Raw genomic sequence first — 19,551 nt, 5'->3', positions numbered from 1 at the left:
TCATTTTTCCAAATGTGTTCTACCAAGGTTGGTTAAAACTGAGGACCCAGAGCCTTGGTGTTAAGGGGGCGGCTGTGTGTGGCCGAGCAGTCTCCGAGCTGCAAGGTCCCATCTAAATTCGATTCTGGTTCCTGTTCTAAAATCAGTCCACGCCCAGCTGCACAGTATAGATGCAAATCCCCGTCCCACCAGGAATTCTGCAGATGGCGTCTTGTTTTAAAGATGAGCGAATTGAGGCTCAGAGAAGGCCAATGATAAGTGCAGGGTCACATGGTGGAGGACACAGAACTCTGAGGACAGGTTTGTGTCACTTCAAGGCTAATTTCTATTCCCCGTGCGTAATATTTTCTCTTGTTTTTTTCTTGCCTTCTCATCCCATTACCATCTTAATGAAAAGCTCTAGGCCAGTATATTCAAGTTTTAGTTTCTGGCAAGAAAAACGAGAAGGCAGAAGCTAAGAGCACCCTGTATTTTAATTACAGTGGTACCTCGGTTCCCAAACTCAAATCTTTCCACAATTCTGGTCACAGATTTGTATTAAATTTTATAAAAAGGACATATGTTAGGCAGCACTGTGCATCGGTGTTAACACCGGGAACCCCACACATCAGCTGGATCTTTTCCAGGTAACCATGAGCGTATTTTCACTGGGTTTTTTTTTTTTTTTTTTTCTCTAGGATCAACTGCTACAATGCTCTGTACGCACAGGCTCCGTTCGGCGGCTTTAAAATGTCGGGAAATGGCCGAGAGCTGTAAGTGTTTCGGTCCCTCCCAGCCTGAGCTGGACTTTGTAAGAGGTACACTGTGTTTGCAGTGGCGATTAGAGCTCCTGCCCAACCATTCCCCTCCTCTCTGCTTGGGCCGGCTCTGCCGTGTCACAAAGGCTGGTGGCCTTTCCCTCCGTGGTTCCTCCGGATCCCTCCTCTCCTCCGTCCTCTTTCATCTACAGCTTCCCCACCCTCATCTTCAGCTCTGGGCCCTGCCCAGCACCCACACACTAGGGATCTTTGATTTGGGCTGGAGAATGGAGGGTACAGCACCGACAAGGTGCACCTCTTGCCAGAGGTAGGGTGTCACTGCCCAATCAGTCTCCACCCGCAGCAGGGAAACAGACTGACTCGGAGCATGCAGTGGGCACGCGAGCTTCTTTCTGGATGCTTCTTCAGGAGGCATAAGGCAGCTCCTTCTGCTGGCACTCTGTGGTCCCATCATGTAGGGGACCACACGGACAGGTGCCTTGCATCTGGCCCAGGCCCAGCACTGGACAGAGCATCCTTGGGCCAGAGACACTGTGCTTTTCCAGCTGGACCCTGGTTTCTCCCCCATGTCCTTCTTGCTGCTCAGGCTTTTATGAGCCTTGGTGGACAAACATCTTGCAGGCTTAACATTCCCAGAGAGCCATCTGTGACAATACCCCGGGGCTGTACTTGGGATGTTTCTGAGGACTGTCGTTTTTCCCTTGTTTAAACAGTGTGTCATGCATAGAGGAACGCGCTACCCTGTACTCATTTGCATGTCTTCTAGTGGGAACAGACTTAAACCTTTCCCTCTGTGTGGGCCTTGCTGGGAACTTCAGGCTCCACTTCCAGATTCTTAAAGATGTTATAAGGTTGTAAGGAAGACTGGGTGTCCTCCACCCCTAAGCAGTTGCTCCTGGCCAGTCTGCAGGTCCAGCCTGCACGCACCTCCCTCCTTTCTTTCCAGTCCATCCCTGACCCACAGCAGATGCCCAAGAGCCTTCTGTACATTAGACTGACTGGTGTCTCTGTGACTGATTTCCCTTCCTGGGAACTTCAGTAATTGCATGGCCTTGAAAACTCTTTGCTGAGGCTGAAGCCTCTTTCCTCCCCCTGGTGGCCTGTTTAGATTTGTATTTGCATCTTTTAGAGCCTTTGCTCCATTACCTCTTAGACCTGCCTGCCCTCCAGCTCCTCCAGCAGCATCTGCTGACCTGGAGGCCAGCAGGCTCTGTGAGAGCCTCCACAGGATAGTTCACGACCTTCTGTGACAGCCATTAACGGGGGACCGCTACTGTCCAACGAACAAACAGCCTAGGGAGCTTGTGACTGACAGCTGAAATGACACTGCCCCATGCCCCCACCAACAGCACAGGGTCTTGCTGGACAGAGGTCACTTTTGGAAGCCACCTGGATTGTTATAAGAATGATAACAGAATCTCCAAACATCATACAAAGGAAAAGTGATAACTGTTAGATATCTGATGTGCCGTTTGTGTTCTCTAAAAACTGAAGACTGAATTCTAGAAACAGTGGAGGTTAAGAGTAGGAAGACATTTATTGAGAGAACAGAAAGCTCCTGTCAAAGGAACAGGAGGGGTCCCAAGTGGAATGCCACTGTATAGAAAAATTTTACGGAACAAAACCCTCATGGGAACAATGTGGGTTACAGCTACGATCAACCAATAAGATTACAAGTATAGTTGCTTAGGTGATACTGATCTAATGGGGAAGCAAGTCATGCAGAGAGCAGGCATGGGAGGATAAGGAACTGCTCAAGCAGGCGATGGGTCTGGGGTCTTGGTCAGTGACTGGGGCGAGGGATGCCTTTCTCGACCAGGTGTTGTCATGTGCTCACCCCGTGAGGTGTGTGTAGGTTTGGTTCTTTTATTGTTATCTTGAGGCCTGGCTCCCCACTGCTGTGTCTCCAGTGAGTTTTCCTCTTTTGTCTTGACTCCCTCGAGCGCCCAGCACTGTCTGACTGCTCATAATATTTCTACCTAACTTAGCTGTCTGTAACAGAATGGAGCCCCCAGGCCATGTGTGGTCATTTTTTTCCTCTGATCTCCTGCCTTCAGTCAGTGCAGTCACCGGGGCTGGGGAACCCAGGACCACACAGTTCTGATCCCAGAGACCAGGCATGGCAGTGGGATCCCAGTCCCAAAGCAAATGCTTGGGATGCAGAAGCTGCAGAAGGCATGTGGGGTCTTCGGATTCCTGATTTGCATAGGCTCCCACTGGCGACCCTCACCCCAGCCTCCCTTCCCACCTCCCCCAGCAGTGCCTGCACCCTCAGCATCCCTTACCTGACTCGGAGCGGGGCTGGGTAAGAATCCACTATACACAGTCCATGTTTTATCCTGCTGGTTAGCCACCAGCAGACTTTTTGAAATGTCTGTTTTTAAAACTTTTGGCGTGTATTTTCTCCAGACTTTCTATAAAGCATTTAAAAATAATTCATAAGGCAACTGCCTTAAAGACCAATTTCCATTTCCTGTTGTTTCAAATTGCTGTCTTCATCATGCGAGAAGTTCCGCTTTGGGCTACTGGAGCACCACTAGGTGGATTCCGTGGATTTCCCCGCCCCTGGGGCACCCACCCATGGCCCCTTTGGGACCTGCTTCTAGGACCAACCTCCCTTCCTCTAGGACACTTTTCTTCCTAGTTCTTTGTTTTGCTTTGTAACAAAAGACAGTAAGCAATATATCTACACAGTGGAGCAGTCCATTTGTTAGAGGTAACCAGTGGTCATCCAGTTTTCAGTCATTCACTCACTTGGCAAATATTTATTGGACATCTTTGATGCTGAAGACATGATTAGGCTTTGGGCACACAGCAGTGAGCAGCACAGTTGCCCGTTTCTGTCCCCTACATCTTCTTTTTTCCCCCCAGCAGTAGGCACTGAACTCCGGCTCTTGTATTGAGCTCCCTCTCCAGCCCTCCAACCCCCTTTTGAGACAGGGTCTCACTGAGTGGCCCAGGCTGGACTTAAATTTGTGATTCAGCTCTCTCATGCTCCCAGACCACTAGGATTGAAGGCACGTGCCACCATGCCCAGCTCCCCTGATGTTTTGATTTACTGAGAGAAGGTCTGGGGTCACAGTTGGTCTTCATTGTCAAAGGGAGATGCTGCCTTGGGGTGCATAAGAACAGTAGAATTTGAACTAAGACAACTATGGAAAAAGAAAGAAGGGTAACCCTGGAGTTATTTCATACAAGAGTGATTTTAATTCTGGACTTACTAGTTATGTACTAATTCAACGGGATTTCAATGTCCTGTTTGCTAGTTTTATTAAGTTAAACACTAGCGACTTTACAATGCAACATTATATTTTATTTTTAAAGCTTCTGTGCATTTTTTCTACATATGATAGGTATAGGCAAGTGTGTTCTTTTCTGTTTTTTAAGTAAAGTCAAACAGACTTTTTTCTCAGAAGAATGGGTTGTAGAAATCTTTTTTTTTTTTAGTCATCTCTTATAATCCAAGTTTGTTACTTTCCAGCATTTTTGGCTGTTATAAACCATGCTGATGTACTTTCCTGTGTATAATTCTTTATGTATTTGTGGGAGATTGTTTTCAGAGTAAATTCCTAGACTTGAATAATCTGCCACATGAAAAATAGGCTCACCACTCTTTTGGTTTATGTATCTTTAATCGTGAGAGATTGAGTACTCTTTTATACTTACTAGAATTTGTATTCTTTTTTTCTGCAAGCTGACTATGGCCTTTATTAATTTTCAATCTGTCTGCTTGTGTTCTCCCCATGGGTTTTAAGAACTCTTCGTGCACTGAGGGAGACAGCACTCTTTATTACATAGGGCTATAAATTATTTTTAGCTTGTCTCTTGGAGTGCTACAAAAGTTGAATTTAGTATTCTGCTTATGGCTTTGCTGTTTTGTGTAACGTCTAGAAAAGGTCACAAAATAATTGTGTCATTATTATCATGAGGTCCTATACCATATGTTTTAGGAAACCATCTAAAAACCTCAGTGACACATTATTAATAAAATAAGACTATTACTTTCCACCATTCACTTTTACTTAACACCCCAGAGGTGTTCCATATGAATTGTCTCTAACTGTTCTAAATGGAAGGAGGAGATGATTTTCCCATGTCTTGCATGAGGAAACTGAGGCTCTGGGAAGACGAAAACCTTGACAAACCTACATAGTGCTAAGCTGGAGATGTCTCCGACTGGAACAGGCATTAAAATCACTTTGAAATTTCTGATCCACCATGGTCTTCTGTTGTGCCAAAAAATTACTACAAAATTAGTGAGCTACACAAAATGCATCTATTAATTCTCTGTAGAATAAAAACCTGATCAGGGTCTCACTGAGCTAAGACAGCATGTCCTCAGGGCCACCCTCTGCTGGGCGCGGGGCTTGGAGAGCGCTCTTAACCCGAACCTTTCTCCATCTGCATGGCCAGCACTGTGGCCTCTCTCTGGAATCTCATTTTACTCAGACTCTTCTGTCTTCTTCTACTACTTTTGAGGATACTGGGAATACAGAATAATCTCTCATTTTAAGGTCAGCGATGAGTCACGTGCATTTCATCCACAGCCTTGATTCACAGGCTTGGGCAGGGGGACATGGACCCTTTTAGAGATCGTGGGTGCTGTATTCTACCTGTCACGGGAGGTCTGGGTAAGACTTGGCTGCCATCTGCATTTCTATCAGGTTCGGAGCTGAGGCTCAGTCGTCTGTTTCAAAATCATCACACGCCAAAAGCTTACATTTCATCTATGTAAAATTATCAGTGACATCACAACTCTGGCTATTCCTCTAGCAGGACATCACATTTTTCCCTTTTCCATAAACTCCAAAACCCAAAGAGTAATCAGGCACCAAAGAGCTTGGATTCTCTAGCACTACAAGTCCATGCGCTCCATTTCAATTGTCCTCTTCTCTGTCCTTACAGAGGTGAATATGCCCTGGCTGAATACACAGAAGTGAAAACTGTCACCATCAAGCTTGAGGACAAGAACCCCTGAAGGAAAGGGACCCTTCCCTCAAACATGGGACAGCCCCTTGGCAGGCCAAACGTGCCGAAGGGACTAACTATACTGACCTTCCTGGGACACTCTCTTCCAGACACTTTCAGTCTACTAGAGCTGAATGGTTTTGATTTTCATCTCACACTCCTGTTTTATTGACCTAACTCCGGATGCTCAAATGATGCATGTGAAACTGCAGTTCCACCTGGGAGGGAGCTACTGGCCATTTCTGATTCTGCCTTTAGATCTGGTGTGAGAGAGAGTGAAGATACTCAGGGTTCTGTTAACAAGAAATGGTATTTATGTGTCCAGCAGTGGCTTCAAGGTGCTCTGCTGAATCCAACTCCAGTGAGAATTTGGAACATGCTCCCTGCATGATCCGCAAGCCCTGCGCCTGGGGCCCCTCGTGGTCACCTGTGCACGCAGCTCCTCCTTGTTCTGAGGAAGGAGTAGGATCATTCCAAAGGAAGAGATTAGCACTCAGTTAAAAAGAGGATATGACATGGGAGGTTTGGGGGAACACATATCAGGCAAGGGTGTCAGAAGCCTTGGGCATGCAAGGTGTGGGCTTTGGAGGACAGCATATTGGCACTGACCATGGATTCACTTTGAAACCAGTACGACCTTTGGACTATGGCCAGATCGACATCCCAAAGAGCTTACCTAAAACTGTGCTAGTCTACCTTAACCAAGGTTCTTTCTAAGGCAGGAGACATTGTTAGTATCACCGTAGCTGCTGAAGGCCTAGCCTTCTGGCATCACAACAACAAAGCAAATCCTAAGATAACTAGCGTGCTGCATTTGGGAGATCAGAACCACAATTCACTTCTTCAAATTATGTATTTTACAATATTGCATAATGGTTTACAATAAGCCTATGTACTCTTCCTTTTCTCCAGTTCCATTATCCATGTTAAATTAGTAAAATGTGCACATCTGGAAAGACTGCTGTTCTAATTCCCCCCCTTTTAAAATTCTATTTTGTTATTGATTTCTGATTAGTTGACAAATAACTTCTGGAGTCCATGGAGGAACTGGATCTACACCCAGGTGACCCAAGCATTTTATTAGCAAGTTAAGAATTATTCTTTTCCTCTTTTGTGTACGCAAAATTATGTGCAATTCCATGTTTTAACTTGGAAAACTGAAATTATTCACATATAGCTTTAAAAACAAAACCAAACTTAAATCATCATGTTATTCAGGTACTTTTACTAAATACATACTTTCCAAATTGGAAAAATAGTGCTTACGTTTGAAGAATAAATTGGAGAGACAATAACACAAAGGTCCATGTCAGAACCAGTGTGTGTATAAAGAAAATTATGTGTGAATTAGGGTATCATCCTTGTCAGATATGAAATATGGGTCTCACCCTCTTTTTCACCACATTAACACTTATGACTCACACTACCAATAACTTGTTAAACAGAATTTGATTTCATACACTGAATTTCAGTATCCCAAGAAACTAGAGACACTAACCTTTATTGTAGTACCTTAGAGGGTTCCTATTCTTTCACTGTACAATAATGTCTTTAATTTGAAATGCTACATTATTTATAATTGGTAGAGTTCATGTGTCTTTTATAGCTGTAAGTACACAGAGGTGGTATATTTAACCTTCTGTAATATAATGTATTTAGAAATAAAAATCTATATAATGTTAGATTTCACTTCTTTTAAGGTTTACCCCTGTGGTATGGTTTTTTTAAAAAAGTATCAGACTGGGAATTCTGATCGCAACTGCAGATTGTGTTCAACAGCAATAAAATAAAATTGGACATTTGAGAAATGTTTTTTCACTGGCTTTGTTTTGTCACTGACCAAACCCATTTCAATTCCAAGGCAAGCTTTTCACTTTCTGAGACCTGCTGTACAATATGCCCTGTAATGAAGCAGTACCGATGCCATAAATCAAATTAGATTTCTTTGACCCATCACACCAAGTCCTTTGAATGTAAAACCCATTTTGGTGGTGTTTGGGTTTGACGAGTCAGAGGTCTTCTGTCCTATGGCCTGAGTTCAAGGTGTCATCTGAGCTGCCCAAGACTATTATAAACTGACAAGGATCCGAGTGCACAAAATAAGCATGAAGGGGAGACACTGCACCCCTAGCAGAGAGCACAAGTGCCACTTTCCTCTGTGGCAATCTAAGTGTTCGTGTTTAGTTAGAAGCCTCAGTTACCACCTGGCAGCTGATGTTGAGGTTGGATCAAAATAGGCATTTGCACGTCTATGGATGTGTTTGGGACCATCTGATTTCTCCATCTAACTGTGACCAGAAAAATCACAGGACAATGACATTTTGCTCTATTTGGTTTACCAGAACATGACTTCCTAAGGGGAACCACTCTGAGGATACCAGACACCACATGGAGAGAGAATGTGTGTGTGTGCCGCAATCCTGCACTCTGAGGTGGGCGCGTCCTCTCCAGCTGGCCCTCCGGAAGGACCTTACTTCTGCTGGTGGTTGAGGCCTTTCTAATGGTTTCACTCCTTGCTCCAAGCCGTGCAGCTGGGTCACGCTTGACAATGGATAACGGGGTGTTTACATTTTTCCCGGGAGGAATAGGGAGCAAGCTGAGAAGCCAGCTGAAGGAAGACAATCCAAAGTTCCACAAATTCACTGTGCCCACTGAAGGCAGAACTATTGTTTCAGGACTCCCCAATGGCCCCATACAGGAATCATTCCGACCTGAGGTTGCAAAACACCTGAGCAGAACGTGAGCCAAAGGAGGTGGGCCATCATGGGTCAGCAGGGGTGGACAAGAAGTGGAAAGGAATCTTCACCATCCTGTAACAACGTTCACACGCAAACTTGTGCCTGATACACACACTTAACAGAGCTAAATGCCGAGATAGAGACAGCTCAGAACAGCCCATCCGTGTGTCGAATGTTCCAGATGTTTTCCACGACGGGCGCATTTCCTAGCCAACTCCTTTAAACTAAGAAAGTCAAATCGCCCGGCTCTGCATGGGTTTCCCTGTCCCCTGGTGTGGGCCCCGGCACCCGGCGTGCGCTTCCCCCCGGGGGCGCTAGATGGCGGCACAGTGCGCCCTCCAGGCCGCACCGGTGGTCGCGGCTCGCTCACCACTGCAGACACCACGCCCTGCAAATTATTAGGGACTTTTCAGCGGCGCTCAAATTGCTGCCCTTGCAAACTGCCATGGGAACCTCAGCAGTGAGGGCAGGATTGCGCAACCGTGCCCACCATGGGTGGCAGGAGAGTCGGATAAGCAACCGCTTGGGACCACAGCAGAGCTGCCAGGTGCCCCCTTGTCAGCTAAGGACCAAAGAGAGGTCCCAAGTACCCACGGCCCGAGGTGTCCTCAGGGTCGTGTTGGGGCTCTGTGGCCACTCAGATGTTGTGAAATGGCGAGGTTATGGCGATGCCTTGCGCAAAGTCGTATTCGAGAGGTGACATTTCAGGAGAGGAGCCTAGGGTGCAGGTCCCGCGGGGCAGATCCTTCTTCTGCACAGGCCTCTTTCCTGGGTGGGCACGCCGGTCGCATGGGCGTGGATGTTTATGGACTGCGCTGCTTATTGTCTTAAGCGGTGCGGTCCACGTACTTTACGATAGATTGAAACGCGATAACTTCCCGACATTCACTCCACCTAGCAGGCAATTAAAAATCTTTTGCCAAGTCCAGCGTCGTGGCGCTGCTTGAATCCCAGCACTCTGCGAGGCTGAGGCAGAAGGATCGCTTAAACCCATGAGTTGGACCTGAGCAAGAGAGTTCGACCTTAGATCTCAAAAAATAAATTAAATATGTATACATATGTATGTATATACATATATATATGATTCTCAGATAGCAATATCTTTGTTTACATCTGTAATCAAATTAATAAGTTCGTGTGATAGAAAAGGTAGAGTTTGCAAAATATTAACTTCAATGATCCGTATATTTCTGTACCGCTCTTTAGAGAGCTGGACACAACATCCTCAGCATTGCTCCAGTACAACAGAAAGCTGGTGCCACATTTCACCGCTGTGCCTGCTCCAGGGGAGAAAGCTGGTCACCAAACCTCGAGGGGACGCGGCCCCACGAGGGCCTGAAGGTCCAGGAATCTGCAAGGGCACGAGGCTCTCGGCACCTCTTCGGACACGAGAAGTGACCTTGAGCATCTCCAAGGATTACCCCCTGGGGAAACTGAGGCAGGCCGGCGGGGGGTGGGTGGGGAGCTCTGGGCGTCCGCCCCGGGGACGGGGACCCTCCCCCCCGCGGCCCTGCCCTGCGCTCTGCGCGCCACCCGCCCGCGCTCCCTCCCGCGGCTCAGGATTGAGGAAGTGCAGGGCCGCCCGGGCGCGCGCCTGAGAGTGGGGCGCAGGCTGGAGCCCGGACCCCGCCGCCTCCGCAGCAGCAGCAGCGGCAGCCGCAGCAGCAGGAGCAGCAGGTGAGTGCAGCCCAGACCTGCCCGCCTCCCGAAGCCGGGCCGGACCGCGCCCCGACCGCCTGGCCCGGACCTCCTGGCCCGCGTGCAGCCCCGGTGCCACAGCCCTCGCGGCCGCATGCCCGGGCAGGGGTGGCCAGGACCGGGGCCCGCGGAGCTACGCTCAGGACGCCGGCGATCTCCTCCAGTCTCCACCCTGCTTCCTCTGGCCGCCCGGACTTGCGGGTTGATGGGGGTCCAAAAGGGAATCCTGAAACCCCGCCGCACGGGACAGGGCTGGATTGTAGGTTTGGAGTCGGGGAGCTGAGCCCAGAAACAAAAGTAGGAAGTCCCAGGAAGCTACAGGTTACTTTGGAGAAAATCAGCCCTTTAACCTGGAGCTTAGTAAGGGTGAGCAAGTGTGAGTGCCTGTGTGAGTGTTGGGGAGAGTGTGTGTGCATGTGTGTATGTGTTGGGGACCCTGTGTGTGTGTTTTGGGGAGGCCTTGCTCTGGAGTCTCTGGGCCAGAAGGCAGCCTGGGCACCGCATCCTCTTTAACATGTCAGATAAAAAAGGGCCAGTACTGCTGCTTACCCTCTCTGACAGGGAAGTGGGGGCGCTAGGGAGACTGGAAAGATAGTACAGGAGAATTTGGGGAACCCTAGGTGTAGCTCAGCATAGTTTGAGACCATGAGTGTTTCTCTTACAAACACATCCCCTTGCATAGAAAAGAGGACAGACGGGCTCTCATCAATCCTCTCACTAGGGACCTTCTTTTTCATAGTCACCCACATAATAACAAAGTACCCGCACACTGAAGGGACCTCCGCTGTGTGCGAGGTTTTGGAAAACCTTAACATGAAATGCTTTTTATACTCTGGTTTTCACTGTCTTTGCACATGTTCCTAAAGGAAAAAGAGAACCAACACCTGGTTTGTCCCTACAGGAGGTTTTGTGGCCAAACCCCTGCGCTTTCACATCTCAGAAGGCAGCCAGTAGTCAGCACCGTTGCTGGGATCACAGATCTAGATGTTATCCGGGCCTAGTTCCCGCTCTCTGAACCCACGCTGTTACCAAGTCTTGTTGAAACTACCCCAAACTGGGTCCCCTTCTTTCTCATGCGTTCGCCTTTGTCCACCTATTTCCTGCATATCTGGGTTCCCCTTCATCAGTCCTCTTCGTGGGACTCTTCAGTAGCTTCTCCTTGCTATTGGCATGAAACCCAGGAGAACCTCTTCCTTTCCTGTGCTGAGGAGCTCTGGCCTCTGTCACGTCCAGCCATCAGGCCTTTGGCTCCCAGCCACCCTGGCCAAGCCTACTCTGCAGCTCAGGGCCTCTGCATCACTGACCCACATCTCCGTGTGGCTTGCAAAGGGCTTCCCTGGCCACCTTCTCTCTCACGTCCCTTACTCTGCAGCCTTCTAGCAGTTCTACTGTCCATGTATTTCTTCTTTATCTGCTTAATTTCTGCTTAATTACCCCCACAGTCTTCCCTGGAGTTCTCAGGGGCAGTGTCTTGCTCACTGCAATGCCCTGGTGACCATAACCAGAGGTGCCCCGTGCAGAGGGGTAGATGCAGTGACTGCAGGTGACCAGATGGCCTTGACTTCCATGTGGCTTCAGTCTCTCGAGCCCTTCCGTTCCCCAGCCTTTCTGTGCTCACTTGGGATTGAGTGCTCAGCCCTGCAGCTCCATGATATTTGGATGTCTGCAAACCTGTTCAATACATCGGTAAGCAGCGGTATAGTCAGGAATTCAGACAGCATAGAGGGATGTCTGGGAGCACAGGCTGGACGTCTCAAGCCAGCCAGGCGGTAGGAGCATTTCTAACAGGCTTCCGTTTTGTACTGACTGACAGCCCTTCCCAAACTTCCTGAAAAAAGATTTTAGAGCAATTACTTATTTTATTGTCTGCCTTCCCTTCCAGTTTCATACAAGAAGTTTGCTCCTCCCCAAAAGGGCTCAGTGAAATATTTATTGAACGAATACCAGCTTCCTTGTTTTCTTTATCTCTGAGCATTTACGTGTGTTCGTTAACCTAGGCTGTAAAGAGTTGGCAAAGGACATGGGTAACCTTTTAAACATTATTAAAGTAATTATTACTGCGGAAAAATGTCTTCAATATGTAGGATGAATAGAAAACCATGTTTTCTAGTCCATGATTTGTTCCACTGGTCTAAATCCAAAAGAAGCTGGAGGGAACGAAGATCTGTTCGAGGGCAGAGGCTGAGCAAGACTTGAATTACCTCATCTGAAAGCTTCTACCTTAGGGTTTAAGCCAAAATACTAATTATAGTTTAAAAACTGCTCCAGCAGCAAAACCCTGCGTTAGTAGACTGATTTGCAAAAGGAAACTGAAAGGGGAACCAAGGGCCTGGGTAAGGATTAACCTAAAATATTTGAAAGTTTGGTTTTTTTTCCCTTGTAATTTAAAAACATTACATGGCAACTCTAGTGCTTTGAGGAAGAATGTCGCTGGCTGGAATCTTTAAAACATGAGGTATGTTTAGTTGCTGTTTAGAGCGAGGTGTTCGAAAGCAGATGGCGATCTGGCTTCTCAGTGTGTGAATGTTGGTGTGCAGCGTGGAGCCTGTATTGTAAAACACAGTCTGTCTTGCTGGTTGTTCCTATCCCCGTGCTCAACTTGATTTTCCGAATTGGATTTCACAGTGTACCAGGTTTTAAGCATCTCCTGAATTTTGTGCAGATCGATCATTTTTCTTTTGCTCCTTGGACTTTTCAGGCTTCCCAGCTTCCAACTCGGGTGTTGCTTTGGACTTGTCCTTTTGGTTCTGGAAGGCGCAGGGCCCCGCTCCGTCCATCCCCTCCTCCATCTTAAGCCAGCCTACTGGGCAAGGGCCTGATTTTCAGGCTTTCAGATGAGAAAATCCAGATGCTCTCACAGGCTTGCTCAGGGCACACTTACTGGGGAGACAGAGCCTCGCCTGTCCTGTCTCCTTTGTGCCAGCATCGAGAATGCAGTAATGACCACACCAGCCCTGTTGTTAAAAAGGTGACAATTGCTAAATTTTTGTCTGAGTGAATTCCCACAACCCCTGTGAGGTTGCTAGGGTATGAGGTGGGCGTCTATTTTTATTTTTATTTTTATTGAGACAGAATACTACTATGTATTTTAGGCTACCTCTGAATTCACCATGTAGCTCACACTGGCCTTGAACTCACAACAATCTTCCTGTCTCCTCTTGGGAGTCTGGTTGGGTGTCTGTTTTTAACAGATGAGAAAACTGAGAAGTACCAGTTTCAGTTAGAGGGCACACCCAGGGGTATCGGAAGCAATCTACACCTTGCACCCACACTGTGCTTTTACCTGGACGTGTGGGCATTATTTATATAACCCTGGCTTATTATTACTATCATCATCAGTTATTATTACAGCTGCACTGTTCTGAGATTGTCTATCTCAGTGTCCCGTCCTGTACTTTATGTCTAGGCCAGTCTACACACACTTCATAGGGTTCTGCCTTCCTATCATGGAGTCATTCCCATGCCTCAAGACATTTCTGGTCTTTTAATCAACTTGAAGGCAGAGTGAGGAGTCATGCTGGCCAGACCTCCAAGCCCAGGGGGAAACCCAGCATGGAAGAGCAGTGCTTGATGTCAGTAGTTTGTTCTAGCCTTATTAGCTTTAAGAGATTAGTGTTAAACCAGCTCAGGTTCTCTATCTTGGATTAATTGGTGCCAGATAATTGTTTGTTGCCAATGGCTGCCCTGCACATTGCAAGGTGTTTAGCAAGATCCCTGATCTCTACACATTATCTGCCTATAGCATCTCCTGCCTCGCACCAAGTACGCCATGTCTCTAGGCATGGCCATATGTCCTGTACGACAGGCAACATTCATGGAATTCACTTCTGTTGGCTCCCACTGTTCAAACTAAATTGTGCTCAACCAGTAACAGCTCTTTCTAGACACCTTCTTTCCTAAGTCGCTGCCCTTTGGGATCACATGTCTGGGCTTGTATGTGGGTCTGTCCTGGGCAAAGGGCTTGTGTTTACCCATTCCACATGGAATGTGGGTCCCTAAGGCTTGGACTCTCAGTTAGCTGTGCTGCCGTCTCTGGGCCTCATACTGGACCTGGCTGTGTTGAAAAGGACAGGGAATGTGTGATGACTGAACAGCTATCAAGTGCTTTACTACTACATGTTTTGGGATTGTTTGGGCTTTCTTCTCAGGGGGACAATATCTGAGTCTAGTGTTGGTGGGATGGGGGAAGCTTGGCCCTTTCACTGCCTGCCGGATGGATGCACTGTAAAGAAAAATATTGGGAAAGAAAGCAGAACCAATATTAGTGGTAAATATTTGCAGGGTGTCTTGGTTACTTTTCTCTCGTTGCTGAGACAAAATGCCTGATGCCCCAAATTAGGGAAGGAAAGGTTTATTTCTTACAGTTCTTGGAGGTTTCAGTCCACACCCAGTTGGGTCCAAGGCAGAGTGGCATGGCTGGCCACCATTCATGGTAGCTGCAAACAGCAAGGCACAAATAGCAAGAGAGAAAGACACACCTTCTTCCCTGCTGTTACACTGTATGCTGGCTCCACCCCTGGGCGGGTATAGCACTCATACCACCAATCCGAGTGCTAGACAATGAACCAATCACAAATGCTAGATTCATCAGTGTCCATAATTACATGAGACTTGGAGGGGCCACTGACATAAACCATGACACAGGGATTGCAAGAAAGGACCCAAGTGAAAAAGTTTTTCTGATGTTATGTTTTTCACCACAGGAATGAAAGAAGTTTCTGGTCAGACATGACTGTGCATCCATGTCCTGACCCATACCTCAGGCAGTGGTGACAACAGAAGACCTGCCTGCTTTTGGAGATCAGCTGCCTCAAGCCTTGATGGCCGGCATGTCGCAGAGACTACCCAGCATGTACTGGTGTGTGGGGCCCGAAGGATCAGCTGTGTGTCCAGAACGCGCCATGGAGACCCACAGTGGTAAGGATGGGGCTGGCTGTTGGGCATGAGCTGCCATGCTTGTCCTACAGATGTCCAGGCCACATCAGAACAAGATGGCTTCAAGCCAAGGAAATAAAACGGCAATTGTGTGATGTTTTCTCATAAAAAAAATGTATCTTGGGATTTGCATTTCAATTCTAAATATTGAGGGATGGTGTACACCATTTATTGTGGACTGAAAGATCTTAAGAAATAGGGTCTTGAATCATATTGGACTTTTTTTTAAAAATGGATATTTGATTTGTTTTAGCATTATAAAAATAATACTTGTTTATTAGTACAAAATTGAAAAAAAAAGAAAGCGGAAAAATTTACCCAGAGTCCCACTACTCCAAACACAAGCATAGCTAGCTAGCAATGTGGCATCTTCTCTTCTGGTTTCTCTGTGATTAAAAACTTTGTTTTAATTTTATTGTATTTAGAAGATAGGCACAATTTTGTGTGTTCTTTCCTTTTAATCAGTGGCATCTAAAGTACCACCTAATTCACATAATTAAGTGAAAATATCATTTTATGTGGGAGCACAGTACAGAATTCTTGACCTAACCCTTATTTTTCTTTGAAATTTGGGTTGCTTCTAACTGTTCATTGTTTCCAAAAGCATTTCATTCTTATGTTTTTATACATGATTTCCAGGTTATTTCCATAAAGTAGATCTATAGAAGTCACATTGAGTTGGAACATTTTTGCAATTTCTCCATGAGAGAGATTATGCACCACTTTTAACACCAATGAACTATCATTGATATTATTGTTAATGATAAATATCTGTCACTCTCTTTGTACACATCAGGTCTGAATTTTGGCTTTTTGAACTAATCTCGTTTAATCCTCACAGCTGTGAAGATGATATTTTTATCCCTGATACACACTTAGAGCGCTTGAGAGAGAAGTCTAGAAACTTTCAGTAACTTAGTAAGTCACAGGGCTGCTACCAAAACCCTGTAGACCCCCTAAAACTCTTGTTCTTAGTAGCTAGGATCTTGTGGGATTTGAGAGGGCCACAGTGTTGAGGGCCACGTGGTGGGTTCTAGAAGGCCCTTGGTGTTAGTACCCTCAGCATCCTGTGACCCCAAGTGGAAGGGCTTTTTAGTAGGAACCAAACACATAAATCCCAGAGCTAAAGACTATGAAAGAAAAGTGGCCCACAATTCACCAGAAAAGTCTGTCCTGTGGTTCACCGTGAAGGAAATTAATGTTAAATATTCACAAACTGTAATAATAATCAAATCCTTTAGCCAGACTTGGTGGTACATGCTTGTAATCACAGCACTTGGGAGGCTGAGGCAGGAGGAGCACTGTGAGTTTGAGGTCATCCTGGGCTACATAGCAACACATTGTCTGTCTCAAACAAAATAAAACAAAAAATCCTCTTAAGGAAGCTACTAATCTATGCCCATACTGACAATTTAATGCTCCTGCTCCCAAAGATGGTAGCAGCAGGGGTGAGCCTGCAAGCCCCAGCCAGGGAGCTAAGGAGCTAACAGAATGTATTAATTCCAAGGACTGAACCCCATAACACACCCCTCTGCAGAGCCTACATCCCACGCTGGAGTTCATCTTCACAGATGATAAATAACAAATGCTTCTTAAGTGTGATGGAGTTAGGTCCCCATGTGCCTCCTGTAAACTGAAAACATTGAAAGTTCAAAATGCATTCAACACACCTGCTTTACCAAACACCCGAGTTTAGCCTGCTGCCTTCACCACGCCCAGATCCCTTACCATAGCCATGGGTCAGCAAAGTCATTTAGCATACAGACTATTTTATAGTGAGGTGGAATAGCTCATATAATTTGTTGAATATTGTACAGAAAACATGAGACAGATTGATTGTTTTATACCACTGTAAAGTCAAAAGAAATTGTAAGGGGAGCCGTGGTAATGAGGAGCTGTCTGTATACACCCCAAGGCCACAGTCAGGGCAGCCACTGTCCCAAGTGTGGCTTACAGACTCTGTGCTTTGCTTATCTGTGTCTTTATATTTTCCACAGTGAACACATGCCCCTGTTTTGTGGCTGTCTTGCGTTACATTTACAGTAAGAATAATATTGCAAGTTTTTTTTATCAGTCCATGTTTATAGTACACAGTGATTGCATCCCTTGCATGGAGTTGGGCCATGTACATAACACATCTTAATTCCTTTTTCATCCCTCTTCCCTCCCTTCCTTTCCCCTCTTTCCATCTCTTGATCCCCTTCTCATTTGCAAAAAATCTGTCTCCCTACTTCCTATTATCTGTATTTTATTTTGCTCTTTGTTTAGACTCTGAGTTTCTCACATCAGAGAAACCATGTGATACTTAAGACTATGTATTTGATTTATTCCACTTAACATGGTCTCGAGGTGTATCCATTTCCCTACAAATGACCTAAGTTTATCCTTCTTATGGCAGAGTAGTACTCACTATGTATAAATCCCCATTTTAAAAATCTTTTCACCTATTGATACTTCCAAGATTTAGCTCCTGTGAATTATGCTTCTCTAATATGGTTATACGTGTGTTACTGTGTTACAGTATTTCGAGCTCTTTCAGAACAGCACCGAGAAGGTGGTTACTGGGTCAAGTGGAATTCGTAGTTTTAGGTTTTTGAGGAATCTCCATAGTGCTTGGACTAGTTTCCATCCAACAGTGGAAAAATGTTCCTTTCCCCCCGCAGTCTCACCAGCATTTGTTATTGTTCGATTCCTTGACGATAGCTATTCTCTTTGGGGTCAGATAGAATCTGATGTTTCCGGCTTAAGGTCTGATTGGCATCCCTCATGTCCTCACAGCCAGGGTCAAATTTATTTCTCTGGCTTCTTTGTCCTTGATGTCTTTCTAGAGAACATTGACTGATTCTGCCTGTGGCAGGTGTGTGTGTGTGTGTGTGTGTGTGTGCGTGTGCATGTGTGCATACTCCTTCTGACTGTGTCCCCCTAGAAAGATTTCCTGTCTGAGTTTAAACTCAGAGTATAAACAAAGAGCAAAATAAAATACAGAGTAGATTGTTCATTCTGTTTCCCCCAGACTCCGTAGGATCAGGGGCAGCCTGGCTTTCCAGCACCTCTCATTTCAAGAAGGACCACTGCAGACCTAACCCACAGCTCTGGCCAAGGAAGATTGCTTGCCAGAAAAAAAAACAATGAGACTTAAATTGTTTGGGGGCAACTGTCTTTTGAAAATCCTTAGAAGATGGGGCTGGAGATTTAGCTTAATGGCATGAGTGCTGCCTGGCAAGTGCTAGGTCGTGAGTTCGATCCCTGGTACAAAAAAAAAATCCTTCAAAGATGACATTTTTTTTTTTAATCAGTACCAGGGATCAAACTCACTACTGCTTGCTTGCAAGGCAGGCATTTATGCTGCGGAGCTAAATCCCCAGCCCCAAAGATGACATGTTTTAAAATGTCTAAATTCTTACTGTCCTTGCAAGAGTGGTTCAGAAAAAGACTCAAACTTTAATGAAACACATGTATTTTTCCATGTTCCCACGATGATTATATTTTGTATTTTTTCATTTACATAGTAATGTGTTTGGTCACACATACACCCCTGCTTGTTTCTGCTTGCATAGGCTCACTGCAGGTGTGTGTAGTGTTTCACTCTTTCAAAGTCTGTGATTTAAGGTTCAGTGGTGCACACCTGTCATCAGGAGACTGAGGCAGGAGGATCACTTGTCCCCAGAAGCATGGAATGAATGTGGGAAACACAGCAAGACCCTGTCTTACAATGTGAACAGTAGCAACATGGATGTGGCACTATGCTAGGTGCTGAGTGTGGCTGCTGTGTGTCCCCGCCATGTGTCCCCACTGCGTCTGTGCAGCACAGTTGCATCTCAGTAAGCTGTGTCACCGCCTTAATCTCCTGAGCAGCATCAGCAGTGAGAGCTCCCTGGAGTGCAGGAGGAGGCTGAGGCGGTCCCGATTTGGGTGCTGAGTGTCCCCGTGACAAGAGGAGAATCAGTGAGTTCACTCCCTGCCAGGGAGAGCTGCTGGGAGAGTGCCCTTGGCAAGCCCATCATTAGACCTCCCTTCCTGAAGTTGTACACCAGCACGGTGGACAAACCTGCTCTGCCAGTCAGAGTAAGGAGACTGATATTCAGGTGAAGACTCCTGGATGGTGGAAGGTGGGGTGCTGGGTGGACTGCGCTCAGAGGCAGCTCAGAGCTCCTTCCTTCCACTGTGTGAGTGGTCCTAGCTTCGGCCTGAAAGCCTGGCCCAGATGCCTGCCTGTCAGAGTACTGTCTACAGCCAGCATGGACCAAAGGAAGAACAAGAATGTTCCAGAGGGTCTTCAGATCCCAGGTTGCTTCATACCTATTTGCAGTGTCTTTCTTACTGTTGTTGATTGTGTTGTTGTTGGTGGTGGGTCCTTTGCTTTTTCAAATCTGTATTAAAAATCTGACTTGTAATATAAGATCCAAGTGGTTTGCTCCAGTGGGGATTTTTCTTGTCCTCCAGAGTCAGAAACA

General features: G+C 46.3%; 2 protein-coding genes across 2 annotated transcripts in view; both read left to right on the top strand.

Moving 5' to 3' along the window:
• Nucleotides 1-7,534, top strand: part of Aldh1a3 (aldehyde dehydrogenase 1 family member A3) — a 33,316-nt gene extending 25,782 nt beyond the window's left edge. Inside the window, exons 12-13 of the mRNA XM_063249921.1 lie at nucleotides 678-752; nucleotides 5,664-7,534. Of these exons, the coding sequence (XP_063105991.1) occupies nucleotides 678-752; nucleotides 5,664-5,736 (148 nt within the window). The 3' untranslated portion in view covers nucleotides 5,737-7,534. The remainder of the gene's footprint in view (nucleotides 1-677; nucleotides 753-5,663) is intronic.
• A 2,456-nt stretch (nucleotides 7,535-9,990) lies between these two features.
• The window catches only part of Lrrk1 (leucine rich repeat kinase 1), a 128,883-nt gene continuing 119,322 nt past the window's right edge, over nucleotides 9,991-19,551 (top strand). The window contains exons 1-2 of the mRNA XM_013158772.3: nucleotides 9,991-10,141; nucleotides 14,866-15,079. Of these exons, the coding sequence (XP_013014226.1) occupies nucleotides 14,983-15,079 (97 nt within the window). The 5' untranslated portion in view covers nucleotides 9,991-10,141; nucleotides 14,866-14,982. The remainder of the gene's footprint in view (nucleotides 10,142-14,865; nucleotides 15,080-19,551) is intronic.

This window comes from Cavia porcellus, unplaced genomic scaffold, assembly GCF_034190915.1.
Source record: "Cavia porcellus strain 051 isolate PalLab524CR breed Dunkin Hartley unplaced genomic scaffold, mCavPor4.1 scaffold_6, whole genome shotgun sequence".
Classification (NCBI taxonomy): domain Eukaryota; kingdom Metazoa; phylum Chordata; class Mammalia; order Rodentia; family Caviidae; genus Cavia; species Cavia porcellus.
Note: the sequence above shows the minus strand (reverse complement) of the source record. Positions and strands in the feature narration are given on the sequence as shown.